Here is a 24,706-nt window from a genome sequence, read left to right as displayed (position 1 = left end):
TCTCTACCTGTCATAGTCTTTGTTATAGGCAAAAATAACAAGAACTTTTTTTAAAAAAAATTTATTTCTTTTTTAAGAGAGAGAATTTTAATATTTATTTTTTAGTTTTTGGCAGACACAACATCTTTGTATGTGGTGCTGAGGATTGAACCTGGGCCACACGCATGCCAGGCGAGCGCGCTACCGTTTGAGCCACATCCCCAGCCCTAAATAACAAGAACTTTTTTTTTAATATATAGAAAATAGTAGAAATAAACATATATGACCTATATAAATTTATGTCGTGATTTTAATAAATATTAATGCACAAATGTTGGAATTCTGGGCATATGGAATATTTATTCCCTTCTAAATTATTTAAGCCATCTTATTTCAGTAGGTTCACACATGAATAATTAGCTGGAATAATTTCATTATAAAGGGTTTTGTGAATTCATAAGGAATATAAATAGGTATATTACAAAGTTTTAACAAGACAATCTTAAAATTTGAAGAAGGCAGGCTGGGCTGTAGCTCAGTGCTAGAACATGTGCCAAGCATTATCTAGACCCTGGGTTCAATGCAAAGCACTAGAAAAAATAAAAAATAAAAATTAAATTAAAATAAACAGATGGGCACAGTGGTGCACACCTGTAATCCCAGTGGTTTGAGAGGCTGAGGCAGGAAGATTGCAAGTTCCAAGCCAGCCTCAGTAACTTAGTAAGGCCCTAAGCAACTCAGCAAGACCTTGTCTCAAAATAAAATACAAAAAGGGCTGGGAATATTGCTCAGTGGTTAGCACCCCAGGGTTCAACCCCTGGTACCAAATAAATAAATAAATAAATTGAATAATTCATTCTTAAATCACTAAGGTACCAAGAATATGGACAAGAAGTAGTTCTAGAGCCAGGTAGGATGATTCACACCTGTAATCCCAGCCACTCAGGAGGCTAAAGCAGAAGGATCTCAAGTTCAAGGCCGGCCAGCCTCAGAATTTAGCAAGAACCTGTATCAAAAAATAAAAGGAGTTTTAGCAGAAGAGCTACAATTCCTAGTTACACACACACACACACACACACACACACACACCTGTGGTTCTGGAGACAAGCATTGTGGTGCTTGCCTATAATCCCAACTACTTGGGAGACTGAGGCAGGAGGATCACAAGTCCAAGACCAGACTCAGAGACTTAACCAGACCCTGACTCAGAATAAAATTACAAGGGCAAAGGATGTACCTTGGTGGTACAGCACTTGCCTACCTTATTCAAGATCTTGGACTCTATCCCCAGCCCTGCAATAATAATAAAATTATAATAAAGATAAAACCTTGTGTGCTGGGGTCGTGGCTCAGCGGTAGAGCACTCACCTCGAATGTGTGAGACCGTGGGTTCAACCCTCAGCACCACATAAAAATAAATAAGTGAAATAAAGGTAATGGGTCCAACTACAACTAAAAAATAAATATTAAAAAAAAAAAGATAAAATCTTAAATTGCAAGCCATTTATGTGGTGAAGCATCCCTCGGCTGCTATTGGCTGTCCCTTACCTGGGCTAGGAGCCAAGCTCCCTGGGCTCCTGGAAAGCAAACAGTGGAGGTAGGTGGCCACCATATGGCCATGCTCCACAGTTAACTGCTGCTTCAGAAGGGAGGACCCGGCTGGGCCATCCTCTGCTTATCCCTGTCCAGCAGTGGGGTCCAGAGGCAGGAAGGCCAGGTGGTGTTTAGAAGCAGGACTCTGAGAGCAGACTGCTGGGATAGCTGGCTGTCCTGGACAAGTGACTCTTGGTGCCTGAGTTTCTTTACCCCAAACTGGAGGTGGTAATCATCCTATCTCAGGGGGTGACTGTGCAGATTCAGTGCTTCTGTCGCACAGTACTTACCAAGGGCTCTGGCACTGTGAGCGCTCCATCAATTTTATCAGGCCGAGCTGTCAAACCACCGCCAAGCTCTCTCAGCTCCATGTGGAGCCTCCCAATGCACAGCCTCCAATCAGATTCAGGTGGGAGTGGTGAGAAGTGAGGCAGGAAGGACAGGAAGCCGGGTGCTAAGCTGAGAATGTTGAAGGACCCCCCAAAGGCTGTGTGTTCAATGTGTGGTCCCCAGGATAGAGCTGTTGGGGGGGGCCGGGCTTTAGGTGGGGCCTGGTGGTAGGTTCTGGGTCTTGGAAGTGTGCCCTGAAGGGGACTATAGGATCCCAGTCTTCCTCCTCCCTTTTTGCTCCTTCTTTTTTCCTGGTGGATGGGGTGAGTGGTGGTTGTTCTGCTGCCCTGGGGATTGGACTGAGGGTACTCTACCCCCGAGCTACATCCCCAGTCCTTTTAAATTTTTTTAAAATTTTATTTTAAGACAGTCTCTCTAGGGGCTGGGGATGTGGCTCAAGTGGTAGCGCGCTCGCTTGGCATGCGTGCGGCCCGGGTTCGATCCTCAGCACCACATACCAACAAAGATGTTGTGTCCACCGAAAACTAAAAAAAATAAATAAATAAATATTAAAAATTTAAAAAAAAAAAAAAGACAGTCTCTCTAAATTGCCCAGACTGGACTTGAATGTGCAATCCTCCTGCCTCAGTCTCCAGAGTAGCAGGGATTATAGGCACTCGCCAAACCACCAGGGTTGGCAGATGTTTTATAAAATAACTGATCTGAACTCTTTGAAAAGTATCAAGATCATGGGAGAAAGAGACTGAAGAATGGTCAGATCAAATGAGGCTAAAGAGGCATAATGATTTAACACCATGTGGGATCCTGGATTAGATTATGAATAATGTGAACAGCAAAATGACTTGTGTAGGAAAACAAGAAATCTAATAACTTGCCTTCTTTTTTTTTAAATATTTATTTTTAGTTGTACCTTTATTTATTTGTATGTGGTGCTGAGGATTGAACTCAGGGCCCCGCACGTGCTAGGCGAACGCTCTACTGCTGAGCCACAACCCCAGCCCACAACCTCCTTTCTTCAGTTAATAGTCAACAGTAATGTGCCAAGGTTGATGTCTTACTTTTTTTTTTTTCCATACCAAGGATTGAACCCAAAGACACTGAACCACTGAGCCACATCACTAGACCTTGTTTTTCCTTTTTTTTTTTTTTTTTTTTTTTGAGACATGGTCTCCTTTAGTTGTTTAGGGTCTCGATAAATTGCTTAGGCTGGCCTTGAACTTTCGATCCTCCTGACTCAGCCTCCTGAGTGTCTGGGATCACAGGTTTGAGGTACCACACACAACGCAGTGAGTGGTTTTGTTCCACCACAAATTCCTGCCATGTTGTGCTGGATGGACACAGGCCCAAAGCAATGGAGCCAAGCAGTCATGGACTGGAACCTCTAAAACCGTGAGCCAAAATAAACTTTTTATCTTTATAGGATAATTATCTCAGATATATCATCGTAGTGATGGAAAACTGATAAACACACAACACAGGGTATGACAATGAGTAAGTTACCATTTCAACCCAGGGGATCCTTGGATCACCCCAAGGGATTCTTCAAAAGAACTGTGGGACTTGCCTATAATCCCAGCAGCTCAGGAGGCTGAGGCAGGAGGGTCACCAATTCAAAGCCAGCCTCAGCAACTTAGCCAGGCCCTTAGCAACTTAGTGACAACTTGTCTCTAAATCAAATATAAAAATGTCTGGGGACGTGGCTCAGTGGTTAAGTGCCCCTGGGTTCAATCCTCCCTGGTACCAAAAAAAAAGGAAAGAAAGAAAGAGGGCTGGGGTTGTGGCTCAGTGGTAGAGCGCTCACCTGACATGCATGAGGCACTGGGTTCAATCCTCAGCACCACACAAATATAAAATAAAGATATTGTGTCCACCTAAAACTAAAAAATAAATATTAAAAAAAAAAACTGCAGGATGCTCCTCAGAATTATATCACCAAGGGACACTAACAAGAGCACCAAGGCATTCAACCCCCTCGTTCCGTCCCTTGTTGGCCCAGGGATGCCAACTTCTCCTTGGCATATGGCACATCCTGTGGAGAAAAGTGTAACCCTGCAGTCAGAGAGACACGGGCACCTGCGCCCTTGGATAAGAATGGTTCACCAAGTCTGCATATGACCTCTGAGGGTGTGCCAAGGGCACATGCCTGGGCCACCAACACGGCTGCCACAACTTGTGACAACTTGGTGGCACACCAGCTGGGACATGCTGCTGGAGGGAGGAGCAGCTAGCAGTCCCCCAGTTTTGCTTCTCTGAACTGTACTGCAGCAGACAAGCCCGTGCATCCATCCTGCTGGTGCAGCCACAGGATGGGTCCCCAGGAGAACGACTGCTAAGCCAAAAGGGATCTGCATTTGTCATTTTGATGGATCCAGTCAAATCTGGCTCTGGCGTCCTGTGAAAGTGCGGGTCTCCTGCACTCCTGCCAGCCTCTGTGTTAACACTCCTTGATCTTTGTCAGTCTGGTAGGTGAGAAAAAACAGTCCTGGGACTTTAAAATTTCATGTTTAAAATTCTAATTGAGACTGACATCTTCTCACGTGGTTGAGAGCCCTCTGCACTCCTAATAAGTTAATGAATCTGCACAGTGACCGGTGAAAGCTGCTAATGGTACACAAAGAACACCAGGCACCTCGCACCTTCTGAAAAAAGAACACAGCACACCCAGGCATGGCCAGGCCGACAATTCAAAATGAGCTGGATGCAGTGGCGCACGCTTGGAATCCCCCAGCAACTTGGGAGGCTGAGGTAGCAGGATCTTAAGATTGAGGCCAGCCTCAGCTACTTAGTGAGGCCCTGTCTCTAAATCAAAAATACATGGGCTGGGGATGTGGCTCAAGCGGTAGCGCGCTCACCTGTCATGCATGCAGCCCGGGTTTGATCCTCAGTACCACATACAAACAAAGATGTTGTGTCCGCCGAAAACTAAAAAAATAAATAAATATTAAAAAATTTTTGACAAAATCATAGAATTTGCAGGGAAATGGATGGCACTAGAGCAGATTATGCTTAGTGAAGCTAGTCAATCCCTAAAAAACAAATACCAAATGTCTTCTTTGATATAATGAGAGCAACTATGAACAGAGCAGGGAGGAAGAGCAGGAAGAAAAGATTAACATTAAACAGAGACATGAGATGGGAGGGAAAGAGAGAGAAAAGGGAAATTGCATGGAAATGAAGGGAGACCCTCATTGTTATACAAAATTACATATAAGAGGTTGTGAGGGGAATGGGAAAATAAACAAGGAGAGAAATGAATTACAGTAGATGGGGTAGAGAGAGAAGATGGGAGGGGAGGGGAGGGGGGATAGTAGGGGATAGGAAAGGTAGCAGAATACAACAGTTACTAATAGGGCATTATGTAAAATTGTGGATGTGTAACCAACATGATTCTGCAATCTGCATTTGGGGTAAAATTGGGAGTTCATAATCCACTTCAATCTAATGTATGAAATATGATATGTCAAGAGCTTTGTAATGTTGTGAACAACCAATAAAAAAAAAGAAAAGAAAAAAAATTTCCCTCTCTCTCTCTCTTTAAAAAAAAAAAAAAAAAAAAAAAACAAAGGGCTGGTGAGGATGCAGCTCAGAGGTGGAACAGTCCTGGGCTCAATCCCTAGTATCGAAAAAGAAAGAAAAGTAAAGAAGCCATGGTGTCGGGCACCCTGGCACATGCCTGTCATCTCAGTAGCTTGGGAGGCTGAAGCAGGAGGATCACAAGTTCAAGGCCAACCTGGGCAATTCAGGGAGATTCTGTCTCAAAAAGTAAATAAATACTGAGAATGTCTGTCAATGGTAGAGTGGCCCTGAATTCAATCCCCAGTACTGGAAAAACAAGAATAGAAAATACAGCCTGGAGATGTGGCTCAGTGGTGAGCACTTGCCTAGCATGTGTGATGTCAAGGGTTCCACTCCAGCACTAAAAAAAAAAAAAAAAAAAGGTATTCTTGAGTAATCAAGGGGAATTCAAGATATTATCACATTATCAGATGAAGGCATACTAAGAGATCTGTTGTCAAAAGACCCATTCTCTATTCTTTCTTTCTGTATATTTAAAATTTTCCATAACTAATTTTTGTTTTGTTTTTCTCTAATCACCCTGGTTATGACCTTTGCTCATTCACCCCTCTCTCTCTCTCTCTCTCTCTCTCTCTCTCTCTCTCTCTCTCTGCTGCGGATTGAACCCAGAGCCCTGCATGCTAGTTAAGCACCCTACCATTGAGGTACGCCCCACTGCCCCAAAGCTATTTTTCTATTCCAATCCAATGCTTCCAAGTAAACATCACTATGAAGATCAGATTCTTCTTTCATTCTTTTTTTCTAAATATTTAATTTATTCATTTATTTTTAATCATTTTTAATAAATGTCAGCAGAATGCATTACAATTCATATTACACATATAGAGCACAATTTTTCATATTTCTGGTTGTATATAAAATATGTTGACACTAATTCGTGTCTTCATACATGTACTTTGGATAATGATGTCCATCACATTCCACCGTCATTGCTAACCCCTGCCACCCCTCTGCCCTATCTAGAGTTCCTCTGTTCCTCCCATGCTCCCCCTCCCTACCCCACTATGACTCAGACTCCTTATATCAGAGAAAACATTCGGCATTTGGTTTTTGGGGATTGGCTAACTTCACTTAGCATTATCTTCTCCAGCTCCATCCATTTACCTGCAAATGCCATGATTTTATTCTCTTTTATTGCTCCTTCATTCATTTTGAGTTTGTATCTGCGTTCACTAGTTTTGTGTCATTGTGTGTGGTGTTTTGTGTCCATTATTTCCAACGGGCCTGATTTCTTCAGGCCAAATATGCTTATTTAAATGTCAAGATTTTGAATTTTAGTCAATAACCAATTTAATATGGTCAATTTTCATTCCTGTTAATTTGATTTGATGTTTCGATCTATTTATCTTTTGGAACTGGAGATTAAACCCAAAGGAGTGAAAGTGCAGATCTATAATCCCAGCAATTTAGGAGGCTGAGTCAGGAGGATGGCAAGTTCAAAACCAGCCTGGGCAATTTAAAGAATAAAAGAAAAGAAAGAAAAAGAGCTGGGGACGCAGCTCAATTGTAGAGTGCTTTCTTTTCCTTTTGGTGCTGGGAATTGAACCTGGGGCCTTGTACATACAAGGCAGGCACTCTACGACCTGAGCCACATCTCCAGCCAATTGTAGGGTGCTTTCTTAGTCTATGTGGGACCCTGGGTTTAGTCCCTAGCACAATCAAAAAAAAAATGATAATCAGTTTTATTTATTTATTTATTTACTTATTTATTTATCTTTATGTGGTGCTGAGGATCGAACCCAGTGCTTCGCACATGCTAGGCAAGCACTCTATTACTGAGCCACAACCCCAGCCCATAATTATCTTTTAAAAACCCTGTCAACTCGATATTATGTTGACTCTCTGCACATCTGTGATAGGCTTTACTATTTGCTCGTAGCTGGCTGCTTTCCTGACGCTTGCCATGAATCCTCCACAGGGAAGCTATTTCTCTGCCGGTTAACATTGAGCTTGACCTTGAGCGACAGACCATATTTTCTAAAGATGACCACAAAAATATTCCCATTTCACAAGCATCTCAAGTCTTGTGATCCTGATGTCCTTCTACTAAGCAGTAGGGTCCATGTCCTCTTCCCCTTGAACCTGGGTGGACCTCTGGGAGTGCCCGACCTACGGGGCTCAGGGAAGTCAGGCTATGTGTCTTCTGAGGTTAGAATATAAAAAGTCAATGTCTCTCCTCCTGGCTTTCTTTGGACACTTGCTCTTGGAACCCAACCTCAACATGCTTTGAGGGAGCCCCAAGTAGCCCCTGCGGAGAGACGGCTGGATGCCGCACGAGGTGTCCCTACTGAACTCACTTCCAGCTGAGGTCCCCGATGTCAGCCTGCGTCAGCGCCCCCATGTGTACGGGAAGCCCCCTGACAGTGCTGGCACGGCCTTGGAGTGTTTCCAGATGAAGCCCCACACTCGTTGGAGCAGAGCTAAGTGGACTCCACCGGGCCCCCTCAGAACTCCTGACCCACAGAATCTCTGAGCAGAACAAAAGGGTTGTTTCGTGCTCCTCCGTGTGTTCTGGGGTGGTCTGTAACGCAGCCACCCTCACTAGAGCGCTGTGGTTGGCGGATTTACTGCTACTTCTCTGTGCGCTAGTCTAAGCCTGGACATGGAGAGGGTCCCCACTCGTCCCTCTGCCTCCTCAAAGTCTTCTGCCAGGAGAAGGACATGCCCTAGGTGCCCGGTGGTCCCACACCAAGGAGACACAGGGAAGAAGCCTGAAGCAAACTACAGGCTGAAGCATGTCCCGTCAAATGCCTACCCTGGAATTCTAACCTCCAGGACCTGGGAATGTGACTGTTTGGGGAGAATAGAGCCTTTGAAGAGGTGAGTAAATTCCATTGAGGCCGTTGAGGAAGTCCCTGATCCAATCTTTAGTACTGAAAAAAAAAGTAGTATGAAGGTACTAATATGAAAAGAATGTAAACTGGCTGGGGATGTGGCTCAAGCGGTAGCACGCTCACCTCGCATGCTTGCGGCCCAGGTTCGATCCTCAGCACCACGTACCAACAAAGATGTTGTGTCTGCCGGAAACTTTTGAAAAATAAATATTAAAAAATTTTTTTAAAAAAGAATGTGAACTAACCTTCAAAGAAGAGTAGATTTGATCAGGGGAGGGAGAAGGGAAGTGAAAGGGAAGGTATGGGAATGAGATTGATCAAGTTGTTTTGTGCATGTACAAATATGGTATAATGAATCCATTGTGTATAATTATAAGGCACCAATTTAAACAGTAGATATAAGATACCACTATGCAGAAGCAAGACCTACATAGAAAACACTTAGGGGCTGGGGTGTAGCTCAGTGGTAGAGCACTCGCCAGGCATGCACGGGCCTTGGGCGCAGTCCCTAGTTATGCAAAAGAACTCCAAACAGAACATCCAGGTTGGAACACATTTCTGAATATTTCTATAGCTTCTGCCTCATTACCTTCTGACTATCATGTCCTCCCAACAGGCTGGGAGAGCTGGCAGGAAGGTCCCCTACTGCTCTCTTTCTCTGTGTCCCTGCCATCTCTCCACTCAAGGCAGATAGAGCCTGGGGCCAAGAAAGCTGCTTTCTCAGATAAATTAAATTAATGTTCAAGGCTTCCCATACTTTTTCCCCCAATGTCCTCCAGATCCATCTTCCTGTCCTTTCTCTGCTTTCCTCCAAACTCATCACTTTGGCAGAGGCACCAAACTTCCAGGACCTGGATGGTCTCCTGCTCCCACCTTCCCTGGTTCATCTCTTCCTTTTCCTCTTGGTGTGACAGCTCCATGGATTCCCTTTATTTCTTCTCTTATGCCATGATCCTCACTACCACAGGGTCTTTGCATACGATTTTTCTCGCCATCTGGTATGCTGTCTCCTACCCCTCACCCAGTTTACATCCAGGATCCAGGCTTTTTTTTTTTTTTTTTTTTTTTTTTTTTAATACCAGGGTCTGAACCCAGGGATGCTGAACTACTGAGCCACATCCCCAGCCCTTTTTTATTTTTTATATTTAGACAGGATGTCATTAAATTACTTAGGACCTCACTAATTTGCTGAGGCTGGCCTCAAACTTGTGATCCTCTTGCCTCAGCGTCCCAAGTTGCTGGGATTACAGGGGTGCACCCCTGCCCCTGGCTCATCTTTCATATTTCAGGAAAGAGGACACTCCCTCCACACCCCGTCAGTTCCTCAATTGGTTACTCCAAGTACCATGAACCTCCACTTAGCACACAGTTGTGCTACAATTTATTAAAGCCACCCTCTGGTTGATGTCTCTTTTCCCATTTCAGACTTTCATATTCACAAGGACTGGAAGTCATGAGACTGGAATGAGGTCTCATTCACTGCATCCCCAGATCCTGGGACACAGTGGGTACATAATCATCAATGAATATTGATCAAATGAATGTTGCCACAACTGCTCTGCCAAGTCCTTCCCTTGGCATCTAGTGTGTCCAAGGGGTGTGCTTCTCAGATCTGTCTTCAAAAGATTGATTGTAGGTAGGACCACCCCGGCTGCCGAGGCTAGGACCCCTTGGGCAGCTCCCCGTCAAGGACTGAGCCCTGCGGGGTCACGAGGACGGGGCAGTTGGGCCCAATGCCACACTCCTCTGATGGGCAGCACGGGCTCTGGGGCTCCCTGTTGACCTCCCCAAGTCTTTCTCGGTAGTTGTACAAGGTATCGACTGGCGGCGTCTCGGCTCCGGATTCACTCCTCAGTTCCTGCTCCACCTACTGGGGACGAGGCCGCGAGCACGTCTCCTCCACAGGGACATGCTGAGCTTTGCCGGTAGAGGGCGCTGCAGGGCGCTGCGAAGGACGGCTGCTTCTCTCAGGGTGTGTGTGTGTGTGTGTGTGTGTGTGTGTGTGTGTGTGTGTGTGTTCTAAAATTCATCTAACCCCCCACGAGCCCAGTGTGCCTCTTAAGCCCCTTGATGGGGACCACCCTCCTGCCATCCTCCTGACACACACACTTTGGGCTTTGCCTGCACAAACGTGAAGTACCAAGGATTGATCTCAGGGGCACTGGACCACAGAGCCACACCCCCTGCCTTGTTTGTACTTTATTTAGAGACAGGGTCTCGCTGGCTTTGAACTCGCCATCCTCCTGTCTCAGCCTCCGGAGCCGCTGGGATTACAGGCCTGCGAGTCACCCTCTTGTGTGAGCTGCATGATGCTTCGTATTAAGCAGCCTCTGTTTGGGTGGCTCTGTGGTTCCTGCCTCCTGATTGGATTGGGACAGATAGAGATGCCCTGCAGTCTGAGGCTAGAACCACGGTCTGAGGCTAGTTTCAGACTAGTCTGAAGGTTCTCCCCACCTACTGCCACCCCGCTGTCCTTGTCCTTCACGGGCACTGCCTCCCCGAAATCTCTTCGCGTGGTTGATCTGGGCATTTGATCCTCAGAGGCCCCAACCTGACACAGCTCCCATCACACCAGGGAGAGGATCCCTGGGCCCCCGTGGGCTCTGTTCTTCGCCCCAAGACCAGCGCCCCAGGCCTGGCCTCCTCTCCCAGGGTGCTCCTGTCAGGGCAGCCTCCTCGAAGGTCCACACACACACAAGCCCACCTCAGGGGCGTGGCCCTCCTTCCGTCTCCCCTTCCTTCCTTTCTGTGGAACCTGGAGCCTCCCGCTCTGCACTGCTGCACCCTCAGGGTCTGGATGAGTACCCAGGACACGGCCAGGGGCCAGGTGTGGTGGCCCATCCCTTAATCCCAGCGGCTCAGGAGGTTAAGACTGGAGGATTGCAAATTTGAGGCCAGCCTCAGCACCTTAGTGAGGCTCTCAGCAACTTAGTGAGGCCCTGACTCAGAATAAAAAATAAAAAGGACTTGGGTCATGGCTCAGTGGTTAAGCACCCCTGGGTTAAATTCCTGGTACAAAAAAAAAAAAAAAAAGGAACCAGTATACAGTCGGTGCTCAATAAATATTTACTGACTGACTGAGTGCACACCCCTGCCTTTGCCATCCCCTCTCCCTAGAATGTCTTCGCTTCTTCCTGCCTTTCCCGGTCTGGCCAGAGCCCCTGCTCCTCCAGGAAGCCCTCCCTGATCGCCAGGCTCTAGGCCCCTGAGGTGGCTTGTTCTCATCTCTCAGCGCCTGAGTTTAGGCGCCAGGTACCGCAGGTGGAGGCTCCAGGTGGAATAGAAGAGGCCAGCTTTATTGGAGCTCAGGGGAGGGGCGGGAGGGGCGCTGGAGGCTGTGGCCAAGGGCCGCTGCAGGGGCAGAGGCCTGACAGGCAGGGCAGGCAGGCCTCACTTCCTCCACTCCTTTTTCTCGTAGTCCCACCGCGAGGCCAGGCCTTGCACCGGGTTGCCCTTCATGTCCAGGATGCGCTGAAGCTGCTGGGCCTTCCACTCGTCCGTCAGGGTGACAGGCTTCTCAGGGAACACTGTGGAGCGGGCACAGGGCAGGACAGCCGTGGCTCAGGACCCAGCTGTCCCAGGGCTCCTCCAAGCCACAGCCACAGCCACAGGGTCGGGGGCCCTGCTCTGAGGACCTCCCTCTTCCTGTCTGGCCCCCACCAGCATCACTCCAGGGAACTCTAGGTTCTAATCCAGCCTTGCCTCTGACCCACAGTAGGAACTGGGCCAGGTCCTTCCCCAGCCTGAGCCTCTGGGTCCTCACCTACCTCTGTAGCCAATGGTAGTAGGAGCACTGATTTGAAGACCACTGAATCCAAATCCCAGCTACACCACTCCCTTGCTGTGTGGCCTTGAATAAGTCAATAAGTCACCTCACCTCTCTGAGCCTCAGATTCCTTACCTGTTCAAAAACAGGTCCTATCCTTGAGGGTTGTAGGGATCCAGGGAGTTAGTATTTGTAAAACTACGGGCACAGTGTGGGTCAGGAGGTCCTGGGGCCACACTCCCAACCTTCTCCTCCCTGGCCGAGCTGCCTCTGCAGCCCACCTGGGCTGCCTGGCCTCCATCCCTGGTGCTTCCATCCCAGGGAGGGGAAGGAAAGGCATTGTCTTCACAGGCACCTATTATGTGCCACACTGGCCACACCAGACAGTCCCAGAGGCGGTCTCATTTCACCCTCGTGGGAATTTCCATCACACTGTCACACAGGAAACCAGGCCAGGCCACTGGGTGGATGCCAGGCTTCCTCAATGTCCTCACCCCTTTGTCCAGAGCAATGGCTTCAGGCCTGGGAGAGCCTTGGAACCAGCCAGGGGGCTGTTCTAAGAGGAGTACAGGCTGCGGGTGGAGCCCAGTATGGGCGAGGTCTGGGGTCAGCTTCCCAGTACCATAAAGAGAAGGAAGGAGAGAGGGACCAGGCAGGGAGGGCGGGTTCCACTCCGAGTGTCCAACTCAGTAGACCTGGAGGGGGCCGGGAATATGCATGTCCAGCAGGGTTGCCGGTGGGGCTGTCTGTCCAGGGACACTCAGAGAACCATTCCTCTGAGATAATAAAACCTCAGCTGGACACATGAGACCCAACAAAAGACTACATATCCCAGCTTCCCTTGTAGTTAGGCAGGATCATGTGAACACTTCTAGCCAATAGGATGCAAGGAGATGTGGCAGGAGTTGAGCAGCCATCTTGTGTGTCAAGATGGAAGCTACATGTTAAAGATGGCAGAGAAACTAGTCAGAAGGAGCCTGCTTTGTGGAGTCCCAATATCATCTGGGGGGCTGGGGTTGTGGCTCAGCGGTAGAGCACTTGCCTTGCAAGTGTGGGACCCTGGGTTCGATCCTCAGCACCACATAACAATAAATAAGTGAAATAAAGATATTATGCCCAACTACAACTAAAAAATGAATATTAAAAAATATTTTAAAAAATACTCATCTGGATTGTTTCTTTTTTTTTCTCTCTCTTTCTTTCTTTTTTTCCCCTAATTGAGCCCAGGGACCATTTACCACTAAGCTACATTCCCTAGCCCCTTTTATTTTTTTTATTTTGAGACAGGGTCTTATTAAGTCATTGAGGATCTTGCTCAGCTTCTTGCTGAGGCTGGCCTTGAACTTGAACTTGGCTTGATCCTCCTGTCTCAGCCTCCCAAGTCTCTGGGATTACAGGTGTGCACCCCCAAACCAGCCTGTGAATTATATCTTTAGCCTCATTTTGTGATAAAGGAATAAACCTCTATACCGCTTAAGTTCTTATGCTGGGGATCTTTGTTACAGCAGCTGAAACAACATACTGGAATCTACATGGTTAATACACAGAAAATCAGTAACAACACCCTCATGACCATGTGGCAAGCACTGGCTCAAGTCCCTCTCATTAATCCTCACAAGAACACTGAGACATGGGCATTATTATTCCCATTGTACAGATGAGGAACCTGAGGCCTTTAGAGGTAGAGTCCCTACATTTCATCCAGGGCAGCCACGTTCTGTCCTTCACCCTCCACCTCTTTGGAGACTTTTCAAGTTTTCAGGTGAGTCACAACATGGCTTCCGTAAGGGTTTGGCCAGTGGCCATGGCCACACGGGCACGGCTCACATTTGCAGCCACTCACCGTAAACACGCTGCCACCAAATCAGCAGGGCCGTCAACCCAATGAAGAAGAAGACGCAGCCCATCACTGTCTTCCACTCGTTGGAGCGCCGGTTCATCTCCGCGAAGGTCTGGTGGTACTGGAGCCGGTACACTGGAAGCAGGTGGGGTGCAGGGAAGGGGCTTCCATTTCAAAGACCCTAGGCCAAGAGTTGACCTCCCCCTTCCTCCAGCAAATGCCATTCATCTGGAAAATCCCCCTCTCCCCTCCCAGGACTGGAGATGGAATCCAGGGGCATTCTACCACCACTAAGCCACATCCCAGGCCCTTTTATTTTTATTTTTTATTTTGAGACAGGGTCTCACTAAGTTGCTTAGGGCCTTGGTAAGTTGCTGAGGCTGGCTTTGAAACTAGCAATCCTCCTAACTCAGCCTTCTGAGCCGCTGGGATTACAGGTGTGCGCCACCACACAGCAAATGCTTATTGAGATTGTACTACATTCAAAGGGTGGCCAAGAAGTGGTGATGTAGCACTGAATAAACTGGTTGAAAATTTCTGCCTTTGTGGAGCTTGGAGCAGGACACAAATGGCAAATCTTCAGACAGACTGTGGGCCAGGGCTACTTCAGTTAGAGTGGTCAGAGAAGGTCTCTCAGAGGAGGTGACACTGGAGCGGAGGCTTGAAGAAACCAAAGGGAGAATAGTCCAGTAAGAACCAGCAGCTAGTACAAAGGCCCGGGGTGAGTGAAGGGGATTGTGGCTGTAGTAGGATGAACTACAGAAGAGAAAGTGTTGCAACAATCCGGTGTCAGCAGCAATCAGATCACCCAGGACCTTGCCAGCCACAGACAGGAGTTTGGATTTCATTCTGAGTTGGGGAGGACAGACTGTAGGAAAGGAGGTGACAAAGCTGTGGTTTTATTTAACCCAACTTTTATCGGGACCGACCCTCGCTTCCTCACACTGAAGAATGTTTTTTTCTCTACTTTCTTATTGACTGCTTATCCTCCCTACTTGACTCTAAGCTTCAGGGGGACAAGGACCCACTTTAGATCCCAGCACCTGGAACAGCGGTTGACGTAGAGGAGATTCTTTTTATAGGTATATTTTAAATGTATTGAAAACACAGAACTTTTATCTTTTTGCTAAACCTGTCTTCTGCCAATTGTGAAGTAGCCCCGGGTAGGGATCTCGACATAGGATCTAGCCTAGTTGTCAGGAGGTGGGCAGGTTGGGACCCAGCCAGCTGCCCGCAGAGACACCTGAGCTCTTATGCCCAGAGTGCTGTCGGGTGAAAGACGAGAGTGCACAGGAGAGCAGGGGGACTCCAGGGACTCCTCTTTTCTTTTTCTTTTGCAGAGCTGGGGAGGGAACCCAGGGCCCCCCCCACACTGGGCAAGACACTCCCAGCCCCAGGAACGACTTCTGCACAAGGTAGTTTCTCTCTGGGAAAAAAACATACAAAGACCTGACCTCAGGGCCACTTTAGGAAGGAGGCTGACCCCTCTTCCTGTGCTCTCTCTCCTTCTCTCTTTCCTTCCCTCTCTGCAGCTGTGCGGCCTCAGCCAGGGACGCCACCACCCTGAGCCTCTCTCCTCAACGTGAGCTGGTGAGAGGACCTGCCCCCCCAGCTGGCTGCACCCCGAGTGTGAGCAGGTGCTCTGTGCTTTAGGATGGGGGAGGAATGTCGGTTTCTGAAATGGGAAGAGGGATGGGAGGGAGGGAGGGAAAAAGGAGAGAGATCTGAGAGGATTGGGAAAAGAACTGAGGGGAGAGAACCCGAAATGTGAGGTTTCAGGGCAAGAATGGAGCGGCCTTGCTACCAGGCACGTGCCCAGCGCCTGGCTCGTAGTAGGTGCTCAGTAAGACACCGATGAGCCCGGGGTGGTGACCCACAAGGAATCCCAGCAGCTCGGGAGGCTGAGGCAGGAGGATCGCCAGTTCAAAGCCAGCCTCAGCAACTTAGTGAGACCCTGAGCAACTCAGTGAGATCTTGTTTTGAAATCAAATACAAACTAGGGCTGGGGATGTGGCTCAGTGGTTGAGCGCCCTGAGTTCAATCCCTGGTACTAAAGAAAAAAAAAAAGTTGATGCGTGAAGATGAATTGAGCAGCAAGTCCTTGAGCCTTCAAAGGCTGGGGGTCAGGTGAGCTCCTCCGTTTGTGGAATGACACTAAGAAGCTCCATATATCAAGGGTCGGTGGCAGGGCACTGTGTGGGCAGGACCTGGGCCACGCACCCCTCCTGCCTCCTGGGATCAGGTCCCAGCTTCCCGCGGGTCCCCCCCCTCGCCGCTGTCCCTTCCCCCACCCCATCAATGACGCCCTTCCCCCACACTGCTCCACTACCTGGAAGCACCCTCCAGGATCCCATCTCTCTCTCTCCTGTCCCCAGTGCCACCTACCGTCAGGCTGCACCCGAAGGTTGAGTGAACATCGGGCTGCCACCAGCGCTGGGGCCTCCCCCACCGGGCCTCCCTCCCCAGTCTGCCTCCCCGGCCGGCCCCTCCCTGACACCTACGGGCCACCTTCTCCGCGCGGCTCAGCTGGGTCCAGCTGCCCTTCTCCTTCTCCTTCAGGGCCCGCTGCTCGGCGTTGAGCTGGGTGCAGAAGGGCTCGTCAGGCATGGGGTAGGAGCGCTGGGCGAAGTAGTTGGTGTAGGGGCTCATCTTCCCCTGGGCACGGGCTGCGGCACAGAGAGGGACAGTGCCAGTCGGCCCCCCCACCTCCCTGGGACTCCCATCTCTAACCATGATGTTAATAAGAAGGGCCGTACTTAGTGAGCAAAAGTCTGGATAAGGCCTTTGGATGGGTCGGTTCACTGGCTCCTAACGGCTCTGAGCCTGGGATGGGGTCATCTCTCTCTTTTTGGCAGTAAGGGGGACTGAACCCAGGGCTGCTCTGCCACAGAGCTACATCCCCAGCCTGTGTCTATTGAACCCAGGGCCTTGTGCACGGGAGGCAAGCACTCTACCAACTGAGCCATCTCCCCAACTCCTTTATTATTTTTCCTTGGGGGTGGGGATGTTCTGAGGATTGAACCCAGGGGTGTTCAACCACTGAGCCACATCCCCAGCCCTTTTTTTTTTTTTTTTTTAATTTTAATATTTATTTTTTAGTTTTCAGCAGACACAACATCTTTGTTGGTATGTGGTGCTGAGGATTGAACCCGGGCCGCACGCATGCCAGGCGAGTGCGCTACCGCTTGAGCCACATCCCCAGCCCACCCCAGCCCTTTTTTAAAATTTTATTTAGAGTCAGGGTTTTGCCGAGTTGCTAAATGCCCTGCTAAGTTGCTGAGGCTGGCTTTGAACCTGCAATCCTCCTGCCTCAGCCTTCCCAGCCATTAGGATTACAGACGTGTGCCACAGTGTCTGGTCCTTCCTTTTTCTTTTCTTTTTTTCTTTCTTTCTTTCTATTCCTCTTCTTTTTTTGTTTTGTGGTACCAGGGATTGAACTCAAAAGCACTTGGCCACTGAGCCACATCCCCAGTCCTATTTTGTATTTTATTTAGAGACAGGGTCTCACTAAGTTGCTTAGAGCCTTGATTTTACTGAGGCTGGCTTTGAACTTGAGATCCTCCTGCCTCAGCCTCCTGAGCTGCTGGGATGACAGGCCTGCACCGTCGTGCCCAGCTCCTTTTTCTTTTTTGAGACAGGGTCTCACTAAATTGCCCAGGCTGGCCTTGAATTTGTGATCCTCCTGCCTCAGCCTCCCAAATTGCTGGGATTAGAGGCATTTGCCTCCACTCCGGGCTGGGGTTATCTCCATTTTGCAGAAGAATAAACTGAGCAGCTACGTGACTCCCTGAAATGCACAAAGCAAGAAGGAGCAGAGCCCAGGCTGCAGTTCAGCCCCTCTAGCCCCGAGTCCTGCATTCTCTGGGAAGACCTGAGCCCAGGTTATGTCAGGCAGAGGTCCTGGCTGGGCAAAGGCTCAGAGGCAGGAACCTCTAGATATGAAACTACAAAGTGAAGAACACGTGCCCTGACGAGGAGTCAAGGGCACGCATTCGGAATCAGCTGGGTTTGAAACCCAGTTTGATCCATCCCAACTCCAACAAGCCCCTTGACTTTGCTGTGCTCAAATCCTCATCTGGAAAGTGGGATATTGAGGGTCCAGATGGTGCCCGTCTCTCTGCAGAGGCTCGGCTCACTACCGAGTCGAAGAGGTGGGTTTTTCTACTGGCCCCCTTTCCCAGAAGCTCCCCCAATGGCTAAGCCCCCAGGGCTCCCTGTGGGGGTGCAGAATAAGGCTGGGCACCAGGGATGGTCTTGATAAGGGCTCTTCTGTTCATTGACACGGGCAATGCCCACAGGAGCGACTTGTGTCACCTTAAGGGGATGGTGTTGGAGCTGCCTTGGACAAGGAGTCCTGGCTCTTCTGAGGTACTGGGGCTCAATTTGTTCATCCGAGAAATGGAGTTAGCATAGCATCCACCTCACACAGTTGCTGTGACGTCTAATTGCCTTAATCTATACAAAATGCTTATCTCAGCTTGGGGACCTACTAAGGCCTCAATACATGTTTGTTATTATTCTCCTGAGGTCAGAAAGTTTCTTCTGCTAGGTGGCTGAAGTCTCTCTTGCTTTAAAACTCTTTCTTCTTAGGCCAGGGTTGTGATTCAGTGGTAGAGCACTTGCCTAGTGTGCATGAGGCACTGGGTTCGATCCTTAGCACCACATAAAATTAAAATAAAAGATATTGTGTCCACCTAAAACTAAAAACTAAATAATTTTTTTTTAAAAAAGAGACACTTCCTTCTGACTAGGACTGATTTCGCGGCCTTGGAAAGGAGGGTTGGCTGTAGCATCCTTTCTCTCCAAAGGCTTAGGGGCCTGAGGGTCGGGCCCTAAATAAGGGAGATGCATCTACTTACCTCAGAGGCTCCGTTTTCTGGAGGAATTTGGCTCAGGACAAAGGCATGGGGTCAAGGAAAGTGGATTGGGGCCAGGTCCAGGGCCACAAGGGAGGAAGCGGGCAGACTGTCCCTAACTCTGGGACAGAGCAGGTGGGATCTTACCAGGGCCTCCTGGGCTGTGTGTCCCTCGAGTTCCAAGTCCTCCTCTTCTCAGCACAGAGCTCCAGGCAGCTCGGGAGAGCATCTGGGCAGGTATGGAAGAGTTCTCCCCCTGCTCTCACCCACCCGCAGGGCCCAGGAAACTGTTTCCCCGTGGAGTGGTAGTGAAAGTCTGAGGGTTCCAAGTCACCCTTATGCCCCTGACCCGTCTAATTTTGTATATTATCCCAGGGGAGAGGATAATACACTGGAGGGTCCTGGACCTGTGGATCCCTCGAGGGCACTGAGAAGTAAGAGGAGTCCTATCTCCCACCTCTGTCGGAACAGTATGGGCCTGGGGGCCTGGGTTCTGGTGCCAGCCAGTTGCTCAGTCTGGCCAGACTGGGGACGCCACCTCAATTATCTGCCCCCAGGGGAAACTGGGTGGGAGTCCAGGTACGGAAAGGGCAGATCCTGAGGCTCTTCCCCACAGGGCCATCTGTGGAGGCCTCAGCACAGATGGCCCGGGGAGGGGGGCCCTTCCCCCTAATTGCCTGCCTACGTGCACAAGAGCTGGAAGGGCTGGATCTGGTGGGGGAGGGGACAGGCTGAGCCCCACCCCCACCCCTGGGGGGAGTCTCAGGGTCTGGCATCCCATGGGGGTGGGGAACAGCTTTAGAGGACAGAGACTAAACTGGGTTAGCAGGAGGGGGGGGGGTGGGCACATCTGGGGAGAAGAAGAAAGCATTACACTTCTGGAAAGAGAAAGGGGTTCCCCCACATCTGGAGAGAAGAAGCGGGCATCCCATCTCTGAAGAGAGAAAGGGGTGCCCCAGAACTAGAGAGCGGCAGGGGGCACATCTTATGTGATAAGTGGGAGGGGCGCCCCCACAGCTGGAAAGGAAGGACTGGGGTCAGGGATCAGTGGTGGGAGAGCTCCGTGCATCGGGAGCTGCAGCCAGGAATCTGTAAGTGGGGGAAGGGGGCGCGCCCCAGGTGCGGACAGAGGGTAGCCCCCCAGGAGACCCCGACCCTCCTCTGGGGCAGGGACCACAGGGGCCTGGCCAGGCGGGGGAAACGGGGTCCGAGCCGCATCCCCCCGCACCTGCTGGGGCGGGCTGGGCCAGCCAGGAGCTCCCACCCTCTCACCTCGAAGCTGGCAGCGGCGGCGGAGCGCGACTCGGTCTCCCAGCGAGTAACGGAGAATGGGCTGCGAGGGGACCCGAGTCGGGCGCCGCCCCCGGCCCGCCCCGCGCTGCCTGCGCCGCCCCCGCGTGGGAACGTCCTGTCTTGCCCGGCCAGAGTCCCTGGGGGCGCCGGCCCAAGCCTGCGGGGAGGGACCCGAGGGCGCCGCCGTGTTAATTTCTCCACCCTCCCGGCTGCTACCTCTGGGGACCCTCAGTGGCAGCGTCCCCGCGCTCTGCGCTGGACCGTCCCAAGAGCAAGAGGCCCCGTATCCACTGTTCCTTGCTCGTCCTTCTAGAATGCTCTCCTCACGCGAGTCTTGCCAGCCTCTCAGCCCAGTTCAATGCCTCCCACTACAGAAAGCGTCCATCACCGGGCACCTGGGACCTGTCCCACGGTGTACTCCCTCTCCCCGACTCTATTCCAGTGCGAGGTTGTTGAAAAGCCTGTTCAAATGTTAGCAGTGTGACCTCTCAACAAAAGGCCCAACCTTTCTGAAATGAGACATTATAATGATAGTTCCCTCCTCATTTTTTTTAACCTCGCCTGACTGTGGTAAAGACTGAACCCATTAATACCGAAGCCTCAGGTGGCAGTGGTGGTGGCATATGCCTATAATCCCAGAGACTTGGCGGCTGAGTTAGGAGGATACCAAGTTTGAGGCCAACCTGGTCAACTTAGACCCTGGGTCAACATTAAATAATAAGAAGAAGAACTGGGGATGTAGCTCCGTGGTAGAGCACCCCGGGGTTCAATTCCCAGTACTGAAATGAATAAATAAATAGTTAAAAGGGGGTGGGGCTGGGGATGTAAGGCCCTGGGTTCAATCTCCAATGCAGCAAGGAAAAAAAAAAAAAAAGAAGAAGAAGAAGAAGAAGAATCATTTAGTCCTATTGTGGGCCAGGCTTGCTAACCGCTGGAATGTGATGATGAGCAAGGGGAGAAAAGATATTTATTGAAGCATGGTGTGTGCTTATAATCCTGGCTACTCAGGAGGCTGAGGCAGGAGGATGACAAGTTCAAGGCCAGCCTGGGCAACACAGTCAGACCCCTATATAAGGGAGGAAAAAAAACTGTAAAAAGTAATTTGAGATCCACTGCAGCTGGCATTTGTTACCAAACTAAATGGATCAGATTCAAACCCAGTTCCTGCCCTGAAAAGCTTACGGTCCAGTTCCAAGCAGAGAAGAAAAGGCCCAGAGTCAGAGGAGAAGGCATCTTGGCGAGGACATCATGGGCAAGAGGTGAGAGGGAGGGATAGGATGAACCACCAAGCAGGACCTCCATGATAAGGGTCTTGGGTTTTATTCAAAAGAATATGAGAGGCAACCAGAGGAAGGCAGGGAGATGTGGTTAAATAGAGCAGAGCACGAACACAGTAAGCGTGGCCTCATGTTGTCTACCCTGGTGGACCGATGGTGAGGCTGGTGTGTCCCCACTAGGGCCTGGGGCCATATTTTTCGGGTATCCTGGTTCTGGGCCCTCGCCCATCCAAGGGTTTCAGTAGCCCAGGGAGGGTCCTGTTCCAGCCAGTTTCTGGAGGAAAGTTTAGTCCCCGGGGACAGATGGGCCTAGAAGGCAAGGAGGACTCAGGGGAAGACAGTAGAAAGAAACTCGAGTGGGCAGGTTGCACATCACCTCCTTCTGGACCAGGGCGGAGGCAGACCCAACAGCCCTGAGACTGCGCAGGCGTTACGGAATTCCAGTAGCCCAAGAGTGGCCCTCCGGGGTTCGGCGCCCTCTGGTGTTCACTCCTGGGAGCTGCTCCTCTTTCCTCGACCAAGGTCATTCCAGATTTGAGCGACCCCGGAGGAAGCCTTACCTCTTGAGCCGGGACCAGCCGTCTCTTGCCCTAGAGACAGAGGGGAGCCACCTCACGGAGCCTGGAGGAGAGCACGCCCTGAATCTGGTCAGTGTCCGGGGTGGCCTGTGCGTGGCTCTACGGCTGCCACACCAAATGGCCAAGCGGCTCCGTTTCTGGGCCTCAGTTTCCCGTCTTTCCCGGGCCTCCCAAGGGGAGGCATTTGGGGACCTCGACCCTTGGTTCTCCCTGCGCTTTCCCACCCCCGCCTCTGTGGGAACTCCAAGCTTCAGAAGTGGAGTGATGCTGATAAGGAACATCTGTGCGGGAAGTCGCCCCCGGGGCCGAAGGCGATGGGGTGAAAACAGAGCCCAGGCAGCTCACGGTGGACCCGGGCGACCCCCCGTGCAGGCGATGGTGGAGCATCGTCTGGAGATCCTGACCCTGGGAGTAGACGGACTCGGCCCTGAAACTCTGGTGAGCACAGAGCAGGGAGGGCTCCAGATGGCTCATTACAGGCCACTCATCGCGATGGGCGCTACTGGTGAGTCCTGTGGGGCTGCAGGCTGAGCTGTGGGAACAGCACGCATGGGAGGTGAAAGGGCTATGACCTTCTCCTGTAGGCTCTGCGGTTCGGACCCCCAGGGGACGCCCTGTCCAAAGGGGCATATCGCACTCAGTCAGCAGCTCCCGAGAGCACGAGATTCTACCCAGACATCACGACCGCCACCCAGGCACTCAGCTTCATGAAGGACCCCACTCCAGCCTGCCAAGTCAGAGGGGATGCCGAGGAAGATCTAGGTATCACGCAGGACCTGAGGCGAAAATAGGAAGAGGTGTCGTCCAGACAAGCGTCGCAGACGGGACCTCCAGGGCCTCGGGTGTCCCAGCAGCTAGTTGAACTGGGGAAGGTGGTCTAGTTCAGGAGGGGCGGGGCCCGAGCGCGAGGGGAGGAGCCGAGAGCAGACTCCCCTGCCCGATGGTAGGTGCAAGTGGAGGAAGCTTACACTGAGGGGCGGGGCTACACTGTGGGGCGGGGCCGGGACCAACCAATCGAGTTGCTAAGGAAGCATGGTCAGTTGGCAGGGAGGCGGGGCCAGCTGGTGGGCTGAGGCTCCTCCACTCGCGAATGTACCTGCAGGATACCAGGCGGAGGTGCCGGGAGGAAGAACGTGGCATGAAGACCTGCAGATGAAACCGGGCTTGATGGCACCAACAGCCTCAGCTACTGAGGAGGCTGAGGCAGGAGGATCACCAGAACCAAGAGTTCGAGGCCAGCCTGGGTAACATGGAGAGACCTCGCCTCTTAAAAAAAAAAAAGAAAGAAAGAAAACTGGACAAACAAGCTGGCTCAGAACCAGGACGCCAAACTCAGGCCTGGGCACTTGTCTTGTTTTCCTTCTTCTCCTAGTGTGCGTGTGCTTGTGTGTGTGTGTGTGTGTGTGTGTGTGTGTGTGTGTGTGTGGTGTGGTGGTATTAGGGATCAACCCAGGGTTGCTCCCATCCCCAGCCCTTTTTATTTTTATTCTGAGGCAGGGTCTTGCCAAGTTGCCCAGACTGGCCTCAAGCTTGCCATCCTCCTGGCTCAGCCTCCTCAGTCCTGAGTAACTGCGGTATCTATCTCCTTTAGGACACTACTGGCTCATGGCCATGGGCATAGGGGTTGGCTCCCAGATGTGAAAAGAATGCCTTATGACATCCTTGAGTCTTTTTTTCCCCCAGTATTGGGCGTTGAACCCAAGGATGCTCTATCACCGTTGAGCTATATCCCAGCCCTGTTTATTTTATTTTTGAGATAGGGTTTCTCTATATTGCAAGAGCTGGCTTTGAACTTGTGATCTTCCTGCCTCAGTCTCCCAAGTCACTGGGATTACAGGCGTGACACTGGACATCCTTGGGCTTGTATTAGCACCCAATGGCCTCCCAATAAATTCTTTAGCCTGACATCCACAGTTCCCCCGCCAGACCTTCCAAACTCAGCTCCTGCATCAACCTCTCTTCCTTTCCCATGATGCCTAGCCATGCTAGCCTTCACTGCTTAGGACCTGCCCTAGCACAGCCTCTCTACCACTCTTTTTTTTTTTTTTTTAAAGAGACAGAGAGGGAGAGAGAGAGTTTTTAATATTTATTTTTCAGTTTTTGGCGGACACAACATCTTTGTTGGTATGTGGTGCTGAGGATCGAACCTGGGCCGCACGCATGCCAGGCGAGCGCGCTACCGCTTGAGCCACATCTCCAGCCTGCTCTCTACCACTCTTTGCCCTGCTGAAATGCTCTTGTCTCAGCAAAACATATATTCCCACCACCTGTTTCCATATGGGAAAGCTGTGTTGTAGCAACCAACCTGGCCTTTCACCTATATCTTAAGCTATGTTTTACAAACTAGTATATCAGTAATTGTAACAAATCGTATTTTCTTTCCTTTCCTTTTTTTTGGGGGGGGAGGATGCTGGGAATCCAACTCAGGGTCTCACACACATGCACACTAGGCGAGCACCCTACGGCTGAGCTCATCGCCAGCTCAGCAAATCGTATTTTTCAACAAAGATATCCTCTCTTGGGTGTGGTGGCACATGCCTGTAATCCCATTTACTCAGGGGACTGAGACAGTAAAATCTCAAATTGGAAGTCAGCGTAGGCCATTTAGCAAGACTCTTCCTAAACATATCAATTAATTAATTAATTAATTAATTTAGAAAAGGTGGGAGGATGCAGTTCAGTGGTAGAGTGTTTAGAAAGCACAAAGTTGGGGCTGGGGATGTGGCTCAAGCGGTAGCGCGCTCGTCTGGCATGCGTGCGGCC

At 50.4% G+C, this 24,706-nt stretch overlaps 1 protein-coding gene across 2 annotated transcripts; it reads right to left on the bottom strand.

Annotated features, from left to right (window-relative positions):
- Positions 1–11,438: 11,438 nt before the first annotated feature.
- Cox4i2 (cytochrome c oxidase subunit 4I2) lies at positions 11,439–20,175 on the bottom strand. 2 transcript variants are annotated; one of them, XM_026402135.2, is made up of 5 exons: positions 20,024–20,175; positions 18,943–19,024; positions 16,441–16,605; positions 13,943–14,074; positions 11,439–11,860 (listed from the first exon to the last, which is right to left on the bottom strand). In XM_026402135.2, exons 2-5 carry the CDS (start codon positions 19,022–19,024, stop codon positions 11,724–11,726), a joined length of 516 nt encoding a protein of 171 aa, XP_026257920.1. In that variant the 5' UTR covers positions 20,024–20,175; the 3' UTR covers positions 11,439–11,723. The 2 variants fall into 2 exon arrangements, with proteins under 2 accessions (XP_026257920.1, XP_026257919.1); XM_026402134.1 differs by having other exon boundaries at positions 11,441–11,860; positions 20,068–20,169.
- Between the last annotated feature and the right edge of the window lie 4,531 nt (positions 20,176–24,706).

Source organism: Urocitellus parryii, chromosome 6 (assembly GCF_045843805.1).
Source record: "Urocitellus parryii isolate mUroPar1 chromosome 6, mUroPar1.hap1, whole genome shotgun sequence".
Classification (NCBI taxonomy): domain Eukaryota; kingdom Metazoa; phylum Chordata; class Mammalia; order Rodentia; family Sciuridae; genus Urocitellus; species Urocitellus parryii.
This window is presented reverse-complemented; position numbering and strand designations above follow the sequence as displayed.